This window comes from Carlito syrichta, unplaced genomic scaffold, assembly GCF_000164805.1.
Source record: "Carlito syrichta isolate Samal-C Ts95f unplaced genomic scaffold, Tarsius_syrichta-2.0.1 Scaffold315142, whole genome shotgun sequence".
Lineage (NCBI taxonomy): Eukaryota > Metazoa > Chordata > Mammalia > Primates > Tarsiidae > Carlito > Carlito syrichta.
This window is the reverse complement of record NW_007259238.1, coordinates 45,296-67,591: the sequence shown is the minus strand read 5'-3', so window position 1 is coordinate 67,591 and position 22,296 is coordinate 45,296. Positions and strand designations below refer to the sequence as shown.

The 22,296-nt window shown below is 36.9% G+C and overlaps 1 protein-coding gene across 1 annotated transcript in view; it reads left to right on the top strand.

Moving 5' to 3' along the window:
- The first annotated feature begins 92 nt into the window (after nt 1-92).
- The window catches only part of ADAM32 (ADAM metallopeptidase domain 32), a 61,352-nt gene continuing 39,148 nt past the window's right edge, over nt 93-22,296 (top strand). Inside the window, exons 1-2 of the mRNA XM_021706106.1 lie at nt 93-155; nt 15,919-15,998. Of these exons, the coding sequence (XP_021561781.1) occupies nt 98-155; nt 15,919-15,998 (138 nt within the window). The 5' untranslated portion in view covers nt 93-97. The remainder of the gene's footprint in view (nt 156-15,918; nt 15,999-22,296) is intronic.

The window sequence follows — 22,296 nt, the reverse complement described above, 5'->3', positions numbered from 1 at the left end:
GCAGGACGGCGCCCGCGTGTCCTTGGGGCTGGCCTCACCGTAGCCGGCCCAACGGCCGCCCGCCGAGTCGCAGCTCCGGGATCCGAGAAGCCACGCCATGCTCCGCCTAAGGATACTGCTTGCTGGGCTCTGTGGCCTGCTGGCGTCGGGACCCGGTAAGCCCGCCGGCTCCCTGGACTCAGGTCGGGGGGTTCTTCACAAAAGCCCGGAGCGCTCCCCGCGTGGTTCATTTTGCCCCGTCACCCTGGACCCGGGGCTTTTTCCAGGAGGTTTGGGTGCTCCGTCAGGAAAGAGAATCCAATCATCAGAGAGGAATAGAATTGTCATAAACTTAAACCTCTTACTCTCTGAATCTGAATTTGGGGGCAACCTTTCTTGTAGGCCTCCCGTGCACTTTACACAACTCTCAAAACTTCTTGCACTCTATTGAAACTCTCAAAAATTAAAACCTCAGAAATTTCTTGAACTCCGCTAAAACTCGAAAAACCTGACTTGCCTCAAATATTATTTGTTCTAACATATTAGTTATGTGTACAATAAGAATTTATCTTGCAGCACTAACACATACAAGGTGTCTGCTGTGCTGCAGAGGAGTCTAATGGCTGGATAGGAAGAAGAGTAGAAAGAGTTCTCGAAAATTTACAATATAGTAGGGGAGACTGACATGCAAGTAAAATATTTGATATGTTCTTATTTTCCTTCTCTTTTTACACAGTATTCTGGATCTTGCCATTCTGAGCTAGCACACACTGTCTTTTTTCCTCTATCTCCATAGTATTCTATGTTGGGGATAACCACAATTTCTTTAGCAGTTCTCTTATTAGTGAACTTTTGGATTGTTTCCAGTCTTTGTGCTATTACGTACCATATTAGTCAGCTCCGACTGCCACAACAAAATACCACAGACTGCATGGTTTCAACAACAGACATTTCTCATAGCTCTGGAGGTTGGAAGGTGGAGACCAGGATGTCATCATGGTTGAATTTGGTGTGAGTTCTCTTCTGGCTTGTAAACAGCTGCCTTCTCCCTGAGTACTCACAGGACCTCTTCTTTGTGTGCAGGGAGCAAAAAAGCAGGAACAAATTATCTGGTGTCTCATTTTGTAAGGGCGTTAATCCCATCTTGAGGGCCCCACCCTATGACCTCATACACTAATTACCTCCCAAAGGCTGGGGTAGCCAAGAAGCCACATACTGTCAAATTGGGAGATGGAGATTCCACATACGAAGTTTGTGGGGATACATTCAATTCACAACACATAAAACTATTCTTTTTTTGTTTTGTTTTGTTTTTTGTTTTTTGAGTTGGAGACTCACTCAGTCGCCCAGACTGGAGTGCAGTGGCCACTCCTGGCCACCGCAGCCTCGACCTGCTGGGCTCTGGCCATCCTTCCGCCTCAGCCTTCCAAGTAGCCGGAATTACAGGCATGCGCTACCACGCCCGGCTGATTTTTTGATTTATTGTAGAGATGAGGTCTCGCCAAATTGCCCAGGCGGGTCACGAACCCGTGGGCTCAGGCAATCCACTCACCTCAGCCTCCCAAAGGCACGGGATTACAGGCTGGGCCACCGAGCCCGGCTCATAAAACTATTCTAATGCAGTGGCTGTCAAACTTTCTGGATTAAGAACTTCTTTATATATTACAATTATTGACATTCTCAGAGCTTTTGTTTATGTGGATTTATATCTGTCAATGTTTATCATATTTGGAATTAAAATAGAAATTTAAGAATGTGCATTCTTTAAGAATAATAGTAATATGCTTTTTATGTTTACATAAGTGACGCATTTTAAAAATAAAAATAAATATATTTTTCAAAATAAAAAAATGGTAAGAGGGATGTTTTTATAAATCTTTTTTATTGAAAACGTCTAGATTCTAATATCTGCTTCTGCATTCAATCTGTGGCTTTATGTTTCATTTGAAGTAGATGAAGAATAACCAGCTTGTGTAGTTAAAAGAAGGAGGGATATTTGAATACTCTTTAAAGATAGTTGAGGGTATTATTTGAATACTACACCAAAACTTGACAAATGGTAAAGGTTAGTTGCAATGTAGACTCTAAAACTAAAACATATCAGTGAAATTTTGTAATATGCTATATTAAAATTCATGGGTTTATCTATTTGGAACTTTGATATTTTACCCATCTATTTTTAATTATCTTTGTTGTTTAATTTTTATTTTAAATTGTGGTAAATTAAACATAAAATTTACCATCTAACCATTTTACAAAATAACATTTAATTTTTAGATCAGTTTTAGTTTCACAGCAAAATTGAGCTGAAAGTACAGAGTTCCCATTATATAGCCTCTGTCCTGACATACGCACAACCTCCCCCACTATCAACATCTGGCACCAGGGTACAAAGTCATTATACAAAGTCCATAGTTTACATTATACAAAGTCCATAGTTTACATTAGTGTTCATTCTTGGTGTTGTGCCTTCTGTGTTTTTGTCAAATGTATCATGGCGTGTATCCACTACTGTTGTACTATACAGAATAGTTTTACTGCCCTATAAACACTCTGTGTTCTGCTTATTCAGCCCTCTCTTCCTGTTAACCCCTGGCAACCACTAGTCTTTTACAGTCATCATAGTTTTGCCTTTTATAGAATGTCATATAGTTGAAATAATGTAGTATGTAGCCTTTTCATATTGACTTCTTTCACTCCATGTCCTTTCATGGCTTGATAGTTCATTTATTTTTTGTGCTGTATAATATTCCATATTTGGGACCTACCACAGTTTATATACTGAAGGACATCTTGGTCGCGTCTACGTTTTGGCAGTTATGACTAAAGCTGCTATAAACATCCATGTGCAGGTTTTTATGTGGACATAAGTATTTCAACTCCTTTGGATAAATACAGAGGAAAGCAATTGCTGGATCATATGTTAAGAATATGCGTAGTTTTGTAAGAAACTGCCAAACTGTCTTCAAAGTGGCTGTTCCATTTTACATTTCCACCAGCAGCGAATGAGAATTCTGTTGTCAAATTTTAAATTGCATGTGAGCCACAAGTGCAAGAAATTCTGGCTGTCTCTTAAAATAACTATTCAGAAAAATGTAAACTTTCAAATTGAAGTGCCAGCCCAAACTACTAAGGTGGTCAGTCAGCTGAAAGATCTTGCTCAACAGTTTGGGGATGACTTTTTCACATTCAGCAATCATTCCTCCTTTCCTCCTCCGTTCAACCTCTGGAAGTCACTAATCTGCTTTCTTGTCTATATGGAATACCTATTCTGGATAGTTCACATAAATGAAATTATACAAAATATGATCTTTTGCGCCTGGCTTCTTCCACCTGTGTAATGTTTTCAAGGTTCGTCCATATTGCAGCATGTATCAGAATTTCATTCCTTTTTATGACAATAATACTCCATTGTATGTATACACCCCATTTTGTTTACCCATTCATCAGTTGATGGACATTTGGTTGTTTGCAACTTTTGTCTATAATGAATAATGCTGCCATGCTAATTCATGTACAAGTTTTTGTCTGGACATATATTTTCATTTCTACTTTTCTCTGTACATTTAGATGTAAATATATGTAAACATAGAAAAATATAATCCCTTTAAATATATACATATATATTTTTTGAGTCGGAGTCTCACTCTGTCGCCCAGACTGGAGTGCAGGGGCCGCTCCCGGCCACCACAGCCTCAGCCTGCTGGGCTCCGGTGATCCTTCCGTCTCAGCCTTCTGAGTAGCCGGAATTACAGGCACGCGCTACCACGCCCGGCTAATGTTTTGATTTTATTGTAGAGATGAGGTCTTGCCTGCCCAGGCGGGTCTTGAACCCGCGGGCTTGGGCAATCCATTCACCTCAGCCTCCCAAAGGCGCGGGATTACAGGCTGAGCCACCGAGCCCGACTCCTTTAAATATATTTTAAATGATGGATACATGTTGCATATATTTATGTATATCATATTTTTCTGTATTTTGGATACTAATAATTTTATTCTGTATCTTGCATAAGTTGTCTCCATGTCAGCTGTTGATTTTTTAACTTTATATATGGTAGCTTGTGTTTTGTATTCAGTTTATCAACATTTTCCTTATGGCTTCTGCATTTTCTGTATTGCTTATTAAGAAGGCTTCTCTTGACTAAAAAAAATAACAACAACAACAACAAAAACACTCTACCATACTTTCTTGAAATTATTTTACAACTTTAAAAAATTTATCCTTTCAATCTTTCTTTTTTTAAAACTTTTTTTTTATTGTAAAGATGTGGGGTACAATTCAGGGTTAGGTATATAAATGTTGATTATGTAGGTACTCTTGTTGGTGAGGTGTGCCCCTCCCTCCCTTAGCAGTTTCCCTCAACTGCCAAGCCCACTCCCCTCCCCTGACAGTTTCCCACTACTGCCAATCCCTTTCTTATAGTACGATAATTGTTCAAGGTCCACTTATGAGCAAGAACATATAGTACTCTGTTCTTTGTTTCTGTGATAGATCACTGAGTATGATCGACTCTAAATCCATCCAAGTTGCTGCAAAGTCCATATGTTTGCCTTTCTTTATGGCTGCCTAATATTTCATTGTGTATATGTATCACATTTTTTTTTTAATCCAGGCCAGCCTTTCAGTCTTTCAAAAAAATCTTTATAACTTTTTACATCTACTCTTTTATTTATTTATTTATTTAGTTAGTTAGTTATTTAGTTGGAGTCTTACTCTGTCGCCCAGACTGGAGTGCGGTGGCCGCTCCCAGTCACCGCAGCCTCGACCTGCTGGGCTCCGGCAATCCTTACGCCTCAGCCTTCCAAGTAGCCAGAATTACAGGCGTGCGCTACCACGTCTGGCTGATTTTTTGATTTATTGTAGAGATGAGGTCTCACTGCCCAGGCGGGTCTCGAACCCGCGGGCTCAGGCAATTCACTCACCTCAGCCTCCCAAAGCTCAGGATTACAGGCTGAGCCACCGAGCCCGGCTACATGAACTCTTTTAATCAATATTTTGGTATTAGGTAAGGAACTATATTTGTATTTTTCCAAATGGATTATGAATTACCTCAGGGTTAATACTGAATAGCACATCATCTCCTCGTTAATTTGAAATGCTGCATTTGGTAGATATTCAATTCTCATTGCACAATTTTTGCATGTGAGTCTCAGTCAGAAACCTGTCAGGAGACTGAGGACACACTCAAGGGTTTAGATGAAAATAGTTTAGTGATGAGACTATTTATAGAGATGTGAGCACCAATAATTTATGACGAAACATGCAGGGACTGGTAACAGTAGAAAGCCATACACATGTTAGACTGTTTGCAAAGATGGTGATGGCCTTAACAAATGCACTCATCCTTGTACATATTTTGCTTTTTGCAGCATTCCTTTATAGAATTTATTTCTGTATTCCTTAAATCTGGCTGACTTTGTGACTTGCTCTGGCCATTTGAATGTGACTGAAGTGACTTGTGAGACTTCCAAGGCTGTGTTACAAGAAGACTTGCAACTTCCTTTCTTTTCTCTTAAAACATTGCTACATGAAGAATCCTAGATTAGGATAAGGTGGCACATGAAACAGAGAAGAGCCAACCTAGGCCATCAGTCAGCAGACATGAGTGGCGGCATCTTAGTCCATCCAGTCCTAGGTGAGCTGCCAGATGACTGCAGCCACATGAATGACCTCATAGTTACAGTAGTGTAAGTACTACAGGGTCTGCTGAACCATAATGCTGAAGAAGTAGGGTGCTGTGGACTAGATCTTGGACTTCTTGCAGAGTCTTCTCTTGCCCAGGGCACCAGTCAAATTTGACAGCTTTACAGGTCCCTCGATGATTCACACAATCACATCCCAAAACAGTATGTATTATCCCCAAATTCAAAGAGGCCCACCACTTATTGTGCCTTTTTTTGTGTGTGTGGCAGTGCAAAGTGTAGCCACTGGCATCTCATTCCATATGAGATATCCTAGAATGCTGCAATTACTGAACCTCAAGAAATATTGGTACTGTGGCTGTCCCTTAAGCCTTCATAGGTTCATCTGCCACATATTTATGCATATATTTTCCTCATGCATCTTTAAGTACTTGCTGCTTTCTGCTCACCAAATATATTAACATCATGGCTTTATTTATTATTTATTTATTTTTGAGTTGGAGTCTCACTTTGTCAGCCAGACTGGAGTGCAGTGGCATGCTCCCGGCCACTGAAGCTTCGATCTGCTGGGCTCCAGCCATCCTTCTGCCTCAGCCTTCCAAGTAGCTGGAACTACAGGCGCATGCTACCACACCCGGCTAATTTTTTGATTTATTGTAGAGATGAGGTCTCGCCAAGTTGCCCAGGCGGGTCTCGAACCTGTGGGCTCAGGCAATCCACTCACTTCAGCCTCCCAAAGCGTGGGATTACAGGCTGAGCCACCGAGCCCGGCTGGTCTTTTTTAAAAATAAAGTTACCTTTTAAATTATAACATATGTCCTTGACTTATCATGTCTGCTATTAAACCATATCCTTCCCTAAACAATTCAAGTTGCCCGGGCGGGTCTCAAACCCACGGGCTCAGGCAATCCACTCCTCTCGGCCTCCCAAAGTGCTGAGATTACACGCTAAGCCACTGAGCCTGGCCACATCATAGCTCTGACATAGGTGACCGGCATGATGTTCTGTGGAAATCAAAATGGTCAATGTCCCTCTATGCTATGACAGGAGAGATGTCAAAACTTCAAGGTAAGGCAGTGAAAAACGTACTGTTCTTGTCAGATAAAGGCAAATTCTTATTATCATTGTCGATTGAAATTAAAAGTAACATTTGCGAGGTCAGCAGCTGCATATTAGGTATTGATTTGTTTTGGAAAATATAATACATTGGGAACTTTTTTTTTTTTTTACATATCAACTATAATTTCACATGAACTAATTGAGATTACACCACTCAGTTGTGAAAAGGCAAGGGAAATGAATGATGTTACTGGAATCTGGCAAGGAATGTAGCTGTTGAAGAGATTCTCAGCAGAAGCTGTGACTTAGAGAGATGCAGCTACAAACAGGCAATTCTGAAAAAGACAGTGGAAATAAAATACCTTGACTTCTCTTTCCTCTCTCCCACTGATCTTTTGCCAGTGCCTCCCATTGGCTGACCTCATCTGTTACCCAGAGGGTAAAGAAGGCTGTGTCATGCAGTCTGTGAAATACAGTCTCTTGGGCACAGTAGAGTAGAGAAAGGACAGAAATTGGAATAGCCAGCTTAAAATGCATGCGTCTGTTTCTGGACCCTTTATTCCATCGATCTGTCTTTTCCCCAGTGAACTAAACTATTATAATTACTACATAACATTGTGATATATTTTGATAATCAGGTAGGGTATCATGCTCTTTGTCAAAATTATATTATCCTTACATATTTCATTTTACAAATGGATTGTAGACTCAATATGGTATATTCCACTAAAAATCCTATTGGAATTTTTGAATGCAGGTGCATTAGATCTATAGATATTTTAGCCATGAATCAAACGTTTTAATTTAAGAAAATGTTCAATTTAGGAACAATGCATATTTTTATCCAAATGACCATGTAAGTTTCATAGTTTTCTTTTCACATTCTTTCTTATGCTTATTCCTATGTCTTTTATAGCTTTTTTTTTTTTGAGAAAGCAGGATTTATTGGGAGGACAGAAAAACTCCCAGAGTGGGAGGAGACCTGAGGGGGTTGGTGATTTGGAGCTGAAACCTGGTGTTTATATAGCCCAAAGATTGAGCGACTGGCTAGCTCTAGCTGTGATTTGATTGGGTGTTTTCCAGTCTTGGCAGCAAGAAGTCTGTTACTTTGTTCCTGGGGGACAGCACGCTGTCTGACTGACTAGTTGTTTTATAGTTTTTGTGGCTTTTCTGAATGTGATCCTCTTTAAAAATTAGATATCGAATCGATCATTACTCGTGTATAACAAAACAATTGAATTTATTAACTGTACATTTACTTTCTCATTCTAATTTTTTAAAAATTCGCTCTTTTGGTAGAATATTACATTATCTTCGTATAATAGCAGATTTGTTCTTTTCCCCCAATTTTTAAACCTCTTATGTCTAGGCTAAGTTCTATTTGTAAATAGTAGAAGTGATAGTGATATTTGTCTTGATCCTGACTTTAATGGTAATGTTTCTAATGGTTTGCCAGTACATATTATGTTTATTGTAGAAATTCTGATAAATGTTCCTTGTAAAAGTTTTCTTGTTGTTAACTTGCCATTTTAAAAATCAAAAATTTCTGTATATTTTTAGTTGAAATGTTTTAGCAGATTAATGGAATTTCCTTCTATTTTTAATTTGTGATGTGTTTTAATCATGAATTTTATATTATCATTTTTGAATCTCTTGAGCTGATTATATGCTTTTTTACTCCTTTTGTGTTTTTGAGAATTACCTCATTGATTTTTCTAATGATAAACTGATGGAATAATTCTGGGATAAATTCTACTTGGTCACATCATGCTATTTTGATACATTGATGCATCTAGTTTGTTAATATTTTATTTAAAATGTTTTGCATCTGGAATATAAATGAGATTGACTTATTTTTCTTTCTCATACTGTCTTTGGCTTTATTATCAATATTATATTAACCAAATGAAACAAATACAACTTTCCTTTATACTAAGCAAGTTTAAAAAATTTTTTTTATTTGTATAAGTTGTAGGACACAAGTGCGATTTTTTTGCATACATTAGCTGTGTAGTGGTCAAGTCAGGGCTTTAGGTTATCACCCAAATAATGTACATTGTACCCATTAATTTTTCATTACCCACCCCCCAATCCCTCACCCTTCTGAGTCTCCATCAGCTATCATTCCATGTTCTATGTCCATATGTACACATATTTTAGCACCCACTTATGAGTAAGAACATGTGATATTTGGCTTTCTGTGTCTGGCTTGTTTCACTTAACACGATGACCTCTTGCTCTATCACTGTTGCTGCAAACGACATGATTTCATTCTTTTTTAGGACTGCATAGTATTACACACACACACACACACACACACACACACACACACACACACACACACACACGGCCAAAAAAAACCCTCAGAATTTATTTATAAAACATTGTGTACTTATTCTTACCTGTTTAAGTTTCAGTCACCTTCAAAGTACTCTCTAATGCAATACACCTGTTGAGATGCTTTTTCCACTGCTCAAAAGTTTTTGAACTCACCAATTTTGATACCTTTTAGTGCTTTTGCCATTTTTTTTTTTTTTTGTTTCATCTCTTCCACATGGGCAAAACGTTTCCCTTTGAGGACATTTTTCATACAGGACAGGAAAAATGTTGCTGGAGGTGAGATCAGGTGAATAGGTAGTGTGGGGCGTGGGGTTCATGCTGGTTTTGATCAAAATTGCTGAATACTCAGTATAGTATGGGCAGGTGTGCTCATAAACCACGCATCATAAAATGGGCAAATGTGCTGACTCTTCCCCCTCAAAAAAAAAAAAAAAATTAACTGAAGCCGAATTCAGCCTCTCACAACAATGCTAGCTTGCACACAGATGACAATGGATTCCTAGAACACTTACCTAGTGGGGGAAGCCCCAGTTTTTTGGGGTCCCCAAACATATTTAAAAAAATATATATACCTACATATATTCATATAAAGCACTTTCTTTATTCATTAATTCATTGATGTACATTTGATTCCATATTCTGATATTGTGAATAGTGCTGTGATTAACAAATATCCCTTTGATATATTTTGACATACTGATTTCTTTTCCTTTGGACAGATACTGAGTAGTGGGGTTGCTGGATCATATGGTAGTTTATTTTTAGTTTTTTTGACATATTTCCATATTGTTTTCATAGTAGTTGTACTAATTTACATTTTCGCCAACAGTGTATCAGTTACCTTTTCTTCATATCTTCCCCAGCATGTTATCTTTTGTCTTTTTAATAATAGTCATTCTACCTGGAGTTTTGATTTGCATATTTCCCTGACAATTAGTGATGTTGAACTTTTTTCATATTCCTTTTGGCTATTTGTATGTCTTCTTTTGAAAAATGTCTATTCATATCCTTTGCCCACTTTTTAAAAATTTCTTTTTATTATAAACATGTGGGGTACAATTCAGGGTTAGGTAAACAAACGTTGATATGCAGGTTCCGTTGTTGATGAGGTATGCCCCCCCTCCCCTAGCAGTTTCCCTCAACTGCCAATTCTACCCCCCCTGACAGTTTCCCACTACTGTCAATCCCTTTTTTTATAGTGTTATAATATTTGTTCAAGGCCCACTTATGAGTGAAAATATATGGTACTCTGTTCTTTGTTTCTGTGATATATCACTGAGTATGATCGACTCTAAATCCATCCAAGTTACTGCGAAGTCCATATGTTTGTCCTTCTTTATGGCTGCATAATATTCCATTGTGTATATGTACCACATTTTAAAAATCTTGTCCAACTTCGGTGGGCAACATGGTTAGTTCCATGTTTTTGCTATTGTGAATAGAGCTGCAACAAAAATACGTATGTAGGTATCTTTTTTGTAGAATGATTTGAGTTCCTCTGGGTGTATTCCCAATAGGAGAATTGCTGGGTCATATGGAAAGTCAATTTCTAGTTCTTTCAGAAATCGCCACACTGTCTTCCATAGAGGTTGCACTAGCTTGCATTCCCACCAGCAGTGTAGAAGCATTCCTTTCTCTCTGCATCCTCACCAGCATCTGTTGTTTGTTTTATTAATGATGGCCATTCTTATGGGGTTAGATGGTATCTCCATGTGGTTTTGATTTGCATTTCTCTGATGATGAGTGAGGCTGAGCAGTTTCTTCATGTGTCTGTTGGCAGCCCGTATATCTTCTTTTGAGAAGTGTCTATTCATGTCTTTTGACCACTTTGTAATGGGGCTGTTTTTTTCCTTTCGGTGCATTTGAGTTCCTTGTAGATCCTAGATGTTAGGCCTTAGTCAGATATACAGTTGGCACATATTTTTTTCCCATTCTGTAGGCTGTCTCCCTGCTCTCTTGATGGTTTCTTTTGCTTTGCAGAAGCTCATTAGTTTGATGAGGTCCCAGTTGTCTATCTTATTTCTTAAGATAGGGGCATTTAGGGTTCTGAATAGGAATTGGTTGCCAGTTCCAATTTCCGTAAGGGTGTCTCCTGCGTTTTCTAAGATTCTTATAGTTTGAGGTTTTACGTTTAGATCTTCGATCCATTTAGAGTTCATTCTTGTTTATGGTGATAGGTAAGGGTTCTGTTTCAGTCTTCTGCATGTGGTTAGCCAGTTTTCCCAATACCATTTACTGAATAGTTTCTCCTCTCCCCAGTGGTTGTTGTTGGAGGCTTTGTCAAAGATGAGTTGGTTGAGAAATTGAGGCTTTGCTTCTGGAATCTCTATCCTGTTCCATCGGTCTATATGCCTGTTCTTGTACCAATACCAGGCTGTTTTGGTGACTGTAGCCTTATAGTAAGGTTTGAAGTCTGGAAGTGTGATACCTCCTGCTTTGTTTCTTTTGCTAAGGATTGTTTTGGCTATTCGTGGTTGTTTTTGCTTTTGTTTTTGTTTTGAGTTGGAGTCTCACTGTCGCCCAGACTGGAGTGCAGTGGCTGCTCCCGGCCACCGCAGCCTCAACCTGCTGGGTTTCGGCGATCCTTCCGCCGCAGCTTTCCAAGTACCTGGAACTACAGGTGCTCGCTACCACACCCAGCTAATTTTTTTGATTTATTGTAGAGATGAGGTCTCGCCTGCCCAGGCGGGTCTCAAACCTGCGGCTCAGGCAATCCACTCACCTCAGCTTCCCAAAGGCGCGGGATTACAGGCTGAGCCACCGAGCCCGGCTTATTCGTGGTTGTTTATGTTTCCATATGAATTTCTGTATTGTCATTTCCAGGTCTGTGAAGAATGATGTTGGTAACTTAATGAGTACTGCGTTGAATCTGTAGATTGCCTTTGGTAGGATGGACATCTTAACAATGTTGATTTTTCCTATCTATGAACATGGAATATTTTTCCATTTGTTTGTGTCTTCTTGAATTTCTTTGAGCAGTGTTTTGTAGTTCTCATTGTAAAATACTTTCACTTCTCTGGTTAGGAAGATGCTGAGGTATTTCATTTTTTTTGGTGGCTATTGTGAATGGGATTGTATTTTTAATTTGGGTCTCTGCCTGCTTTTGCACATTTATTTTGTACTCTGAGACTTTGCCAAAGTCCTTTATCAGTGCAAGCAGGTTTTTGACAGATTCTCTTGGATTTTCAAGATATAGGATTATATCATCAACAAAGAGAGATAACTAGACTTCCTCTTTTCCTATTTGTATACCCCTGATTTCCTTCTCTTGTCTAATTGCCTGAGCTAGGACTTTCAAAACAATGTTGAGCAAGAGGGGTAAGAGTGGGGAGCCTTGTCTTGTTCTAGTTTTCAGGGAAACTGTTTCCAGTTTCTGTCCATTTAGCAATATGTTAACTGTGGGTTTATCGTAAGTGGCACTTACTATTTTGAGGTATGTTCCTTCTATACCTAGGTGCTTGAGGGTTTTTATCAAGAAGGGATGCTAGATTTTATCAAAAGATTTTTCTGCATCTAATGAGACAATCATGTGGTTCTTTTTACATTTGCTGATGTATTTGATTACATTTATGATCTTATGAATGTTGAACCAGCCCTGCCTCCTGGGGATGAAGCCTACTTGTTCATGGTGGATGATTTTTGAGATGTGTTTGTGGATCCGATTTGCTAGAATCTTGTTCGTAAGGGATATTGGTCTGTAGGTCTCCTTTTTTGTTGGGTCTTTACCCAGTTTGGTTATCTGTGTGATGTTAGCTTCGTAAAATGATTTGGGGAGTATTCCATCCTTCTCAATTGCCTGGAATACTTTTAGTAGGATTTGTATCAGCTCCTCCTTGTATGTATTGTAGAATTTTGCTGGAAAGCCATCCAGTTCAGGAATTTTTATTTTGTAGGTAGTTTTCGTATGACAGAGTCAATTTCCTGGGTTGTTATTGATCTATTTAGTGTCTTAATGTCTTCTTGTTTCAACCTGGGGAGTTTGTGTGATGTCAGAAAGTCCTCCATTTCCTTTGCCCACTTTTTAAATGGAATTATTTGTTTTGTTTATAGTTGACTTATTTGAGTTTCTTTTATATTCCGGATATTAGTCCCATCTGGATGAATAGTCTGCAAATATTTTCTCCTGTTCAAAAGGTTGTCTCTTCACTCTGTTGATTGTTTCCTTTGCTGTGCAGACACTTTTAGTGTAATTAAGTCTCATTTGCCTGTGTTTTTGAGGTTTTAGCCATAGAATCTTTGCCTGGACCAAGTCCTGGTGTTTCCCTAAGTTTTCTTTTCGTAGTTTTGTAGTTTTGGATCTTATATTTAAGTCTTTAAACCATCTTGAGTTATTTTTTGCATATGATGAAAGACTGGCCCAGGGTTATTCTTCTGCATGTGGATATTCAATTTTCCCAGCACCATTTATTAAAGAGTGTGTCTTTCCCCAGAGTATGTTGTTGGTGCCTTTGTTGAACATCAATTGACTGTAAGTACATGAATTTATTTCTGGGTTCTCTATTCTGTTCATTGGTCTATGTGCCTATTTTTATACCAATACCTTGCTGTTTTGATTACTATAGCCTTGCTAAATATTTTGAAGTCAGGTAGTGTGATGTCTCCAGTTTTGTTGTTTTTGCTCAGGATTACTCTGGTTATTCTGTCTTTTTTTTTTTTTTGATTCCATACATATTTTAGGATATTTTTTCTCTATTTCTGTGAAAGATGACATTGTTATTTTGATAGAGATTGCATTGAATCTGTATGTTGTTTTGGGCAGTATGGTTATTTAACAATATTAATTTTTGTGATTCTTGAGCATGGGCTGTCTTTTTATTTGTTTGTGTCCTCTTCAGTTACTATCATCAATGTTTTGTAGTTTTCCTTGTAGAGATCTGCACCTTCTTGGTTAAATATATTGTAGATATTTTATGTTTTGGTAGCTAGTATAAGTAAAATTGCCTTCTTGATTTCTTTTTTGACTATTTCATTATTGACGTATAGAAACACCATTGATTTTTGTTTGTTAATTTTGTATGTTACTGAATTTGTTTATCAAATCTAAGGGGGTTTTTTGTGTGGAGTTTTTTGGTTTTCCTTTCTTTTTTCTTTGTGTTGGAGTCTCACTCTGTCGCCCAGACTGGAGTACAGTAGCCGCTCCCAGCCACCGCAGCCTCTACCTGCTGGGCTCTGGCGATCCTTCCGCCTCAGCCTTCCAAGTAGCTGGAACTACAGGCACGCGCTACCACGCCCGGCTAATTTTTTGATTTATTGTAGAGATGAGGTCTCGCCTGCCCAGGCGGGTCTTGAACCCACGGGCTCAGCCAATCCACTCACCTCAGCCTCCCAAAGGCGCGGGATTACAGGCTGAGCCACCGAGCCCGGCTTGCTTTTTCTAAATAAAAAAAAAATGTCATCTGCAAAGAGAAACAGATTGACTTCTTTTCCAATTTGAGTTCCTTTTGTTTCTTTCTCTTGCCTGATTGCTCTGGCTAGGACTTTCAGCATTATGTTGAATAGAAGTGATGAAAGTGGGCATCCTTGTCCTGTTCCAGTACTTAGAGGAAAGTCTTTCAAGTTTCTCTTATTTGGTCTGATGTTAGCTATATGATTATGTAATGATTATGGTTACTTTTAATCTAATTTTTTTCTGTACCTTTTTACCATGGAACAATATGTTTCTACTTCTATTATTTGTTTTCAGCTTTGAGTCACATTTTTTGACCACACTCTACAGTAGATTTAAGGAAATCAGCATGCTTATATGGTCTTCCTCTTCTGCTACACTTCCTGACATTGTTGAATATATTATTATGCCTATATCACCATAGCTTTTAACATTTGCATCTATTGTATAACTATGATTCCTGCAGTTGTTTAAGCCTTGAAGTTTATTTAATGCTCACTACTAGCCTAGGCCTTGTATCACAACTCTGCTGATATTTTTATTGGGAGAAATTTGGGTGACTTATGAGACAGGCACATGGGAACTATTTTTTTTTTTTTAGTTTTGTAAATATCTGTCTTTTGCCTCTATATTTGAATTGCACTTTTGAGAGTATAAATTTATAGCATCCTTACTTTCCTAAAAAAAATTTTTTTAAGACATTGTTCTTCAGTCTTTTTTTTTTTTTTTTGAGTCAGTCTCACTCTGTCACCCAGGCTGGAGTGCAGTGGCATGCTCATAGCCACTGCAGCCTCAACCTACTGGGCTCAGGCAATCCTTCCACCTCAGCCTTCTAAACAGTTGGAACTACAAGGCAAGTGCCACCACGTCCAACTTATTATTTATTTATTTATTGTAGAGAGGTCTTGCCAAGTTTTCCAGTTTGCTCTCCAACCTGTGGGCTCAGGCAATCCTCTTACCTCGGCCTCCCAAATTACTAGGATTATAGGCGTGAGCCAGTCTTTTAACATTGCATACTGTTGTAAAAATTCTCAAGCTAGCCTTCTTTTCTTTTTTGATACCCAACATGATTTTCTTTTTTCCCTTCCTATCTAATATTTTCATGGGATTCTTTATCTTAGAAACCCAACAACTTCAGTAGAACATGTCTCAGTTTTAATTAATTAGTGTCAGTTATTCCTGAAATATAGTGTATTTTCTAGTCTATTGTTTTAAATCTTTTATTTCAGGAAAGTTTTTATTTTAGTGTAACTTTAACTTTTTGGTATGTATTTTCTGTTTTCTTCAGAAACAACGCATTTTGTATCAGTTAAATACCGCTTCCTCACTCCTTTTTTGGTCTTTCATAACTATTTTGTCTGTTTTTCAAATGAACTGTTTTCAAAGTTTTTATAAAAGTACACAGTTGTGAGCTATCCATACTTGTATAAGTCAACTTTATGAAAGAAACTGAACAGATATTGAATCACATTTAAGACAGGGTTACTAACAGCTTTTTTTTTAAATTTCAGATTCTCAAAATTCATTTCTACAAATCATAGTTCCAGAGAAAATCCAAACAAATACACATGACAGTTCAGGCACAGAACAAGTAAGAGATGTTTTTTCACAATCTAAATGTTTATCTGGAACTTTTAGTTTTTATTATATAAGCATGAGATACGCTAACCCCATTTTAGTATAAATATACTATGTCTAATATTTCAACTGATAAAAAATTTAAAGTTTTGATAATGAAAGCAAATATATGTCAGAATATTCTGTTCTGCATATCATTTATCATTTACTCATGGTAACTTATTTCTTAAAAGTTCAAGAAAATAATGTAGAAGAATTAATTGTCTTATCTGAGGGATGTCAGCAAGATCAACACAAAGACAGTAATTTTTCTCAAAGGGCCTAAGAAAAAAAATTTTTTAAATTAAAACCTTCTTTTTCAGTCTCTACCCCTGAATTTACCAGCTCTCATACAAGATCCCTTTATTCTACTACATTTATTAGAAAGGAAAATACTGTATTTTGTTCATTAATTTATCTAGCAAATATTTCCCTGGACTTGCCATGTACATTTCTGTATGCTAAGTGTTTTAAGAGATAAAAAAAGAAATACAATTAAGCAAGCCTTGATTTTAAGTGACCAATCTTTTGATAATGTTTTATTTTTAACAGTTGTATGAAGGTATAATAAACGCACTGCAGAATTCATCCATTTTAAGTGTATAACTCAATGATTATTCCAGTAGTTCATAAATAGAATTGTGCAAGCATTATCACAATCAAAATATTTCTATTTTCCTAAAAAGTTTCTTCATACCCATTCGCTGTTGTCCCCGTCCTTGGCAACCACTGATCTGTTGTCTGTCTCTATACATTTTTCCACAAAAGTGGAAACGTGAAATATGTAGCCCTTTGCATTTAGCCTTCTTTCACTGAGGTTTATCAGTTTTATGGCATTTATTAGGTCATTAATTTCTATTTCTTAATAAATGCATAAATGTATCACATTTTGCTTATCCATTTACCAGTTGATGGTCATTTAGCTTGTTTTCAGATATTGGCTATTATGAATAATTCTTTTATAAACGTATATATGTGGACATATACTTTCCTTTAAGGGTAGATCTTTAGAAGTGAAATTGCTGGGTCAATGGTAAGTTTATGCTTGATATTTTTAGAAACTGCCACACTGTTTTCTACAGTGACTGTATAAATTTACATGTCATATCAGCAATACGTGAATGTTCCAGTTTTTTCCCCATACTTGTGAATATTTGATGTCTGTTTTTTTGGATTCAAGCTATTGTAGTGGGAATGTAGTGGTATGCCATTGTGGGCTTAATTTGCATCTCTTTAATGAATATTGGTGAACATTTTTCATGAGCCTATTAACTATTTATTTATTTAGAATCAGAGTCTCATTCTGTCACCCAGGCTGAAGTGCAGTAGCACGCTCAAAGTCACTGCAGCCTCAATCTGCTGAGCTCATGTGATCCTTTCGCCTCAGCCTTCCAAGTAGATGGAACTACAGCCACCAAGCCTGGCTAAGTTTTTGATTTATTGTAGAGACGAGGTCTCACCAAGTTGCCCAGGCTGGTCTTGAACTCCTGGGCTCAGGCAATTCTCTCGCCTCAGCCTCCCAAAGTACTGGAATTACAGGCGTGAGCCTCTGAGCCCGGCTCTTATTAGCTATTTGTATACCTTTTTGGTGGAATGTCTAGCCAACTCATTCTTACATTTTAAAATTTAGTTGCTTGTGTCTTTATTTTTGAGTTCTATGAATTCATCATATATTCTGTATACAAGTTGTCTGTAAGATATATGATTTTTAATTATTTTCTCCCAATGTACATTTTCATTTTCTCAATGGTGTTTTTTTATAAACAAATATTTTGATTTTGATGGCATGCAGTTTATCAAATTTTCTTTTTATGGATCTTGTTTTTGGTTTTGTGTTTGAGAGTTCTGTTATGGACTACTCTGTCTCCCTTCAGCATTCATGTGTTGAAGTCCTAACCCCTAATGTGACTATTTGGTGATAGGGCCTTAAGGAGGTAATTAAGATTATATGAGGTAATAAGGGTGGGTTCATGCAAAAGAAAAGATCATGTAAGGATACAGCAAGAAGGCAGCGTTAGCCAAGAACAAAGACCTCACCAGAAATTGATCCTGCTGGCACCTTAATCTTGGACTGCTATCCTCCAGAACTGTGAGAAAGTAAATTTTTATTGTTTAAGTCACCTTGTCTGTGGTATTTTGTTCAGGCAGCCTGAGCAGACTAATGCTGATTTTGGTTCTGTGAAGTGAGGCGCTGCTGTAACAAATACCTAAAAATGTGAGCGTGTCTTTGGAACTGAGGGCTAGAGGCTGGAATAGTTTTGGGGTACATGCTACGAAAAAGTCTACATTGCTTTGAAAGGACTGTTGCTAGAAACATGGATGCTAAAGGCAGTTCTGGTTAGGGCTCAGAAAAAAAAGAGAAGTGTTTTGGAGACACTTCTGTAGTTTTAGAGAGTACATATCTCATTATAATCAGAACAGAACCGGAGAAATATGAACACTAAAGGGCTTCTGGTGAAAATGAGAAACATGTTGGAAAATGGAGAGAATGTGATCCTTGTTAAAAATGACAAAGAACTTGACTGAATTGTGTTCTAGTGTTTTGTGGAAGGTGGAACTTTTGGGGGACAACCTTGATATTTAGCAGAGATTTCTTAGCAAAATGTTGAAGATGTAGCCTGTTTCCCCATCACTACTGATGTAGTAAAATGCAAAAGGAAAGATATAAGTTGAAGGAATTATTAAGCAAAAGGGCACAAGAACTTGAAGATCTGGGAGATTCTTAGCCTATCCATCTTTTAAAACATGAGAAATCATGTTCTGGAGAGAAAACCCTAGTCGTAACTGAACAGTCACACTGTAAAGAGATTGCCCACGACATGACCAACCATATCAGCTGAAGCCAGGAATAGTGATGGGATTATACCATTGGAAACACTACCAGCTGGGGCTCAAGGAGAAAACAGGGCAGAATGAAGGAAAGATATTGGATTTCTGGAATTTTACGTAACAGGACAGTAGAACTATCTGGCTTCAAACCATGCATCATCCTTCAAGAAAAGAGAAGAATGACCCTAAAAACAATTCAGAGATCATCAGGGCTGTCACTCTTACCAGGCCCAGGGGGAAAGGCTATTTCTTCTTGGTTTCAGAGAGTAGGACCACCTCTTTGGTTTCAGTGGGCTAGGATACCACTGTCCTATACCACAGGGACAGGAGTATTACCCAAAACTGTGAGGGCAGGGCCACTCCACAGAACTGAGGGGACAGAGACACTGTCTTTGACCATTATGGGAGTGTTGCTGCTGCCCCGATGGGTACAGCAGGGTAGAGCATCCAGCCAAAGAGGATTTTTCTTGAGCTTAAAAGATCTAATGGAATTTACCTTGCTGGGTGATATTTAGATAAGACTTTGGACTTGTAGTTGATGTTAGAATGTTTTAAGACTTCAGAATTTCAGGGATGGGGTGAACATGTTTTCTATGAAACAAGGAAATGAATTTTGGGGAGACCACAAAGCAGAATGCTATGAATTGAACTGCATTCCCTCAGATTCATAGGTTGAAGCCCTAATCCCCAATTTGACTGTATTTGGAGATAGGGCCTTTAAGGAAATAATTAGGGTTAAATCAGATCTTAGAGGTGGGACTTTAATCTGACTGGACTGGTGTACTTATAAGAAGAGGGAGAGACAGGAGAGATCATTCTCTCTCCATGAATATACAATGAGAAAGCAGCTGTTTTGATTACTGTACTTTTTTGGGTAAGTTTTGAAATTGGGTAGTGTAAATCCTTCAGATTTTTTCATCTTTTTCAAAATGGTTTGAACTATTCTAGACTCTTTGTAGTTCCATACATATTTTTAGATTAACTTGGTACTTGTCAATTTTTACAAAAAGACTGCCTGGATTTTGATAGAGATTACATTTAATTTATAGATTAATTTGAGGAGAATTACTCTTTGGACAATATAGAGTGCTCTAATCTATTAAAATGTATTTTATCTTCATTTATTTTGACTTTTAATTTCTCTCATAAATGTTTGGTAATTTTAATTTACCAAAGTCAAAATTTTCACCTTCTTTGGTAAATTGTATCCCCAAGTATTTTATTATTTTTATGTTATTGTGAATTAAAATTATTTGTTAATTTTATTTTTTTACATTGTTTGTTGCCAGTATACAGAAATACACATACAAATTGATTTTTGTGCATTAATTTTGTATCTTGTCACTTTGCCTAATTTATTAGTTTTTTGGGGGGTGTGGATTCTTTGGGAGTTTCTACAAAAGGATCATGCCATCTGCAAATAAAGATGCTTTGTTCTTCCTTTTTTATCTAGATGTCTTTAGTTTCTTATTTTTGCCCATTGCAATTACTAAATGTTGAATAGTAATAGTAAGTGTGGACATTTCTGCCTTGTATGTGTCTTGGGGGAAAGCACTCTGTTTTTCAGTGTTAAGTTGGATGTTAACAGTGGAGTTTCTTTAGAGACCTTTATCAAGTTGAAGAAGTTCCTGTCTATTCTACATTTGTTGAGTATTATTGTAATGTTTACTGGGTTTTGTCAAATGCTTTTTCTGCATCTACTGTGATGATCATGTGTTTTTTGTCCTTTAGTTCCATTAATGTGGTGTGTTATATGAATTGATTCTTGAATGCTAAACCATTCTTACCTTTCTTGGATAAATCTCACTTGATTATGATGTATAATTCTTTTTATATGTCACTGGACTTAGTCTGCTGATATTTCATTAAGGAGTTTTTGTTTAAGAGGGATATTGGTCTATAGTTTTTGTTTTTATAATATCTGGATTGTGTTATTATACAATTGGATAACTAGCATAATTCTGGCCTCATAGAATGCATTGGGAAGTGTTTCTTTTCTATTTTTAGAAAGAATTGTGAAGGATTGATATTATTTCTTTAAACATTTGATCACATTCACCATTGAGTACAACAGTACCTGGGCCCTTTTTATGGGAATATTTATAATTATTAGCATAATCTTTAATTGTTATAGGTCTATTCAGATTTTCTGTTTCTTCTCAAGTTAGCTTTGACAATTTGTGTCTTTCTAGGAATTTGCTCATTTTATCTAAATTATCTGATATGTTGACATAAAATTATACATAATATTTTCTTAAATACTATAAATTTCTAAAGAGCAATTTGGGTCTTTTATGTTATTTTTCTTGGTCAATCTAGTTAGGAATTTGTGAATTTTGTTGATCTTATCAAGGAATAATATTAGTTCACTGACCTTCTTTGTTGTTTTTCTGTTTTCTATTTAATTGATTTCTGCACTAATTTTTTATTTTTTTCTGCTTGTTTTCGGTTTTGTTTGTTATTTTTTGTTATAATATCTTAAGGTGAAAATTTAAGAAATTGATTTTAGACCTTTCTGATATAGGTACTTAAAACTATACATTTCTGCATTACATAAATTATGCTCTGGTGTGTTTTTGTTTTAATTCAGTTAAAATATTCTCTAATTTTTTTGTCTTTTTTGATCCATGAGTTATTTAGAAATGTGTTATTTAATTTTCAAATATTTGAGGATTTCCTAGTTTTTTTTTTCTCTTTTGATTCTAACTTATTTCTGGTTTTTCTTTTTTTAAATAAACTTTTCAAATTTTGGAATAATTTTAAATTTATGGAATAATTGCAAAGACAGTGCAGAGAGTTTCCATATAGTCTTTAGCCAATTTCCTCTAATGTTAAATTTAGATAACCCTGTTGTTACTTTACATTTATCAAATATGAAAAATTAATATTGATACATTACTAATAAGTAAATTACTTTATTTGAGTTTCTGTATTTCACCAGTTTTTCCTCTAATATCCTTTTTTTGTTCCAGGATCGAATCTAGGCTACTACATTTCATGTCTCCCCTGTCTCCTTTGCTCTGTTTCTTATTCTTTCCTTGTTTTTCTTGATCTTGACAGTTTAAAAAATTTTTTTTAATTTTAAAGGTGTGGGGTACAACTCAGGTCTACATATACAAATGTTCATTGTGTAGGTACCCTTGTTGATGAGGTGTTACCTCCCCCATCCTCTGGCAGTTTCCCACTACTGCCAATCCTTTTCTTATAGTATTATGAAAAATGTTGACCTTGACAGTTTTGAAGAATGTTGGTCAGGTATTTTGTAGAATACTCCCCAAATTGGATTTTTTCTCATATTTTCTCATTATTAGCAAGATTTAGGGAAGATTACTATAGTAATAAATTACTCTTCCCATTACATCATGTCAGGGGATGCATGATATCTAGTTGACTTATCACTAATGGTATTAACCTTGTGGTTTCATTTTTTGACCTGATAGCAA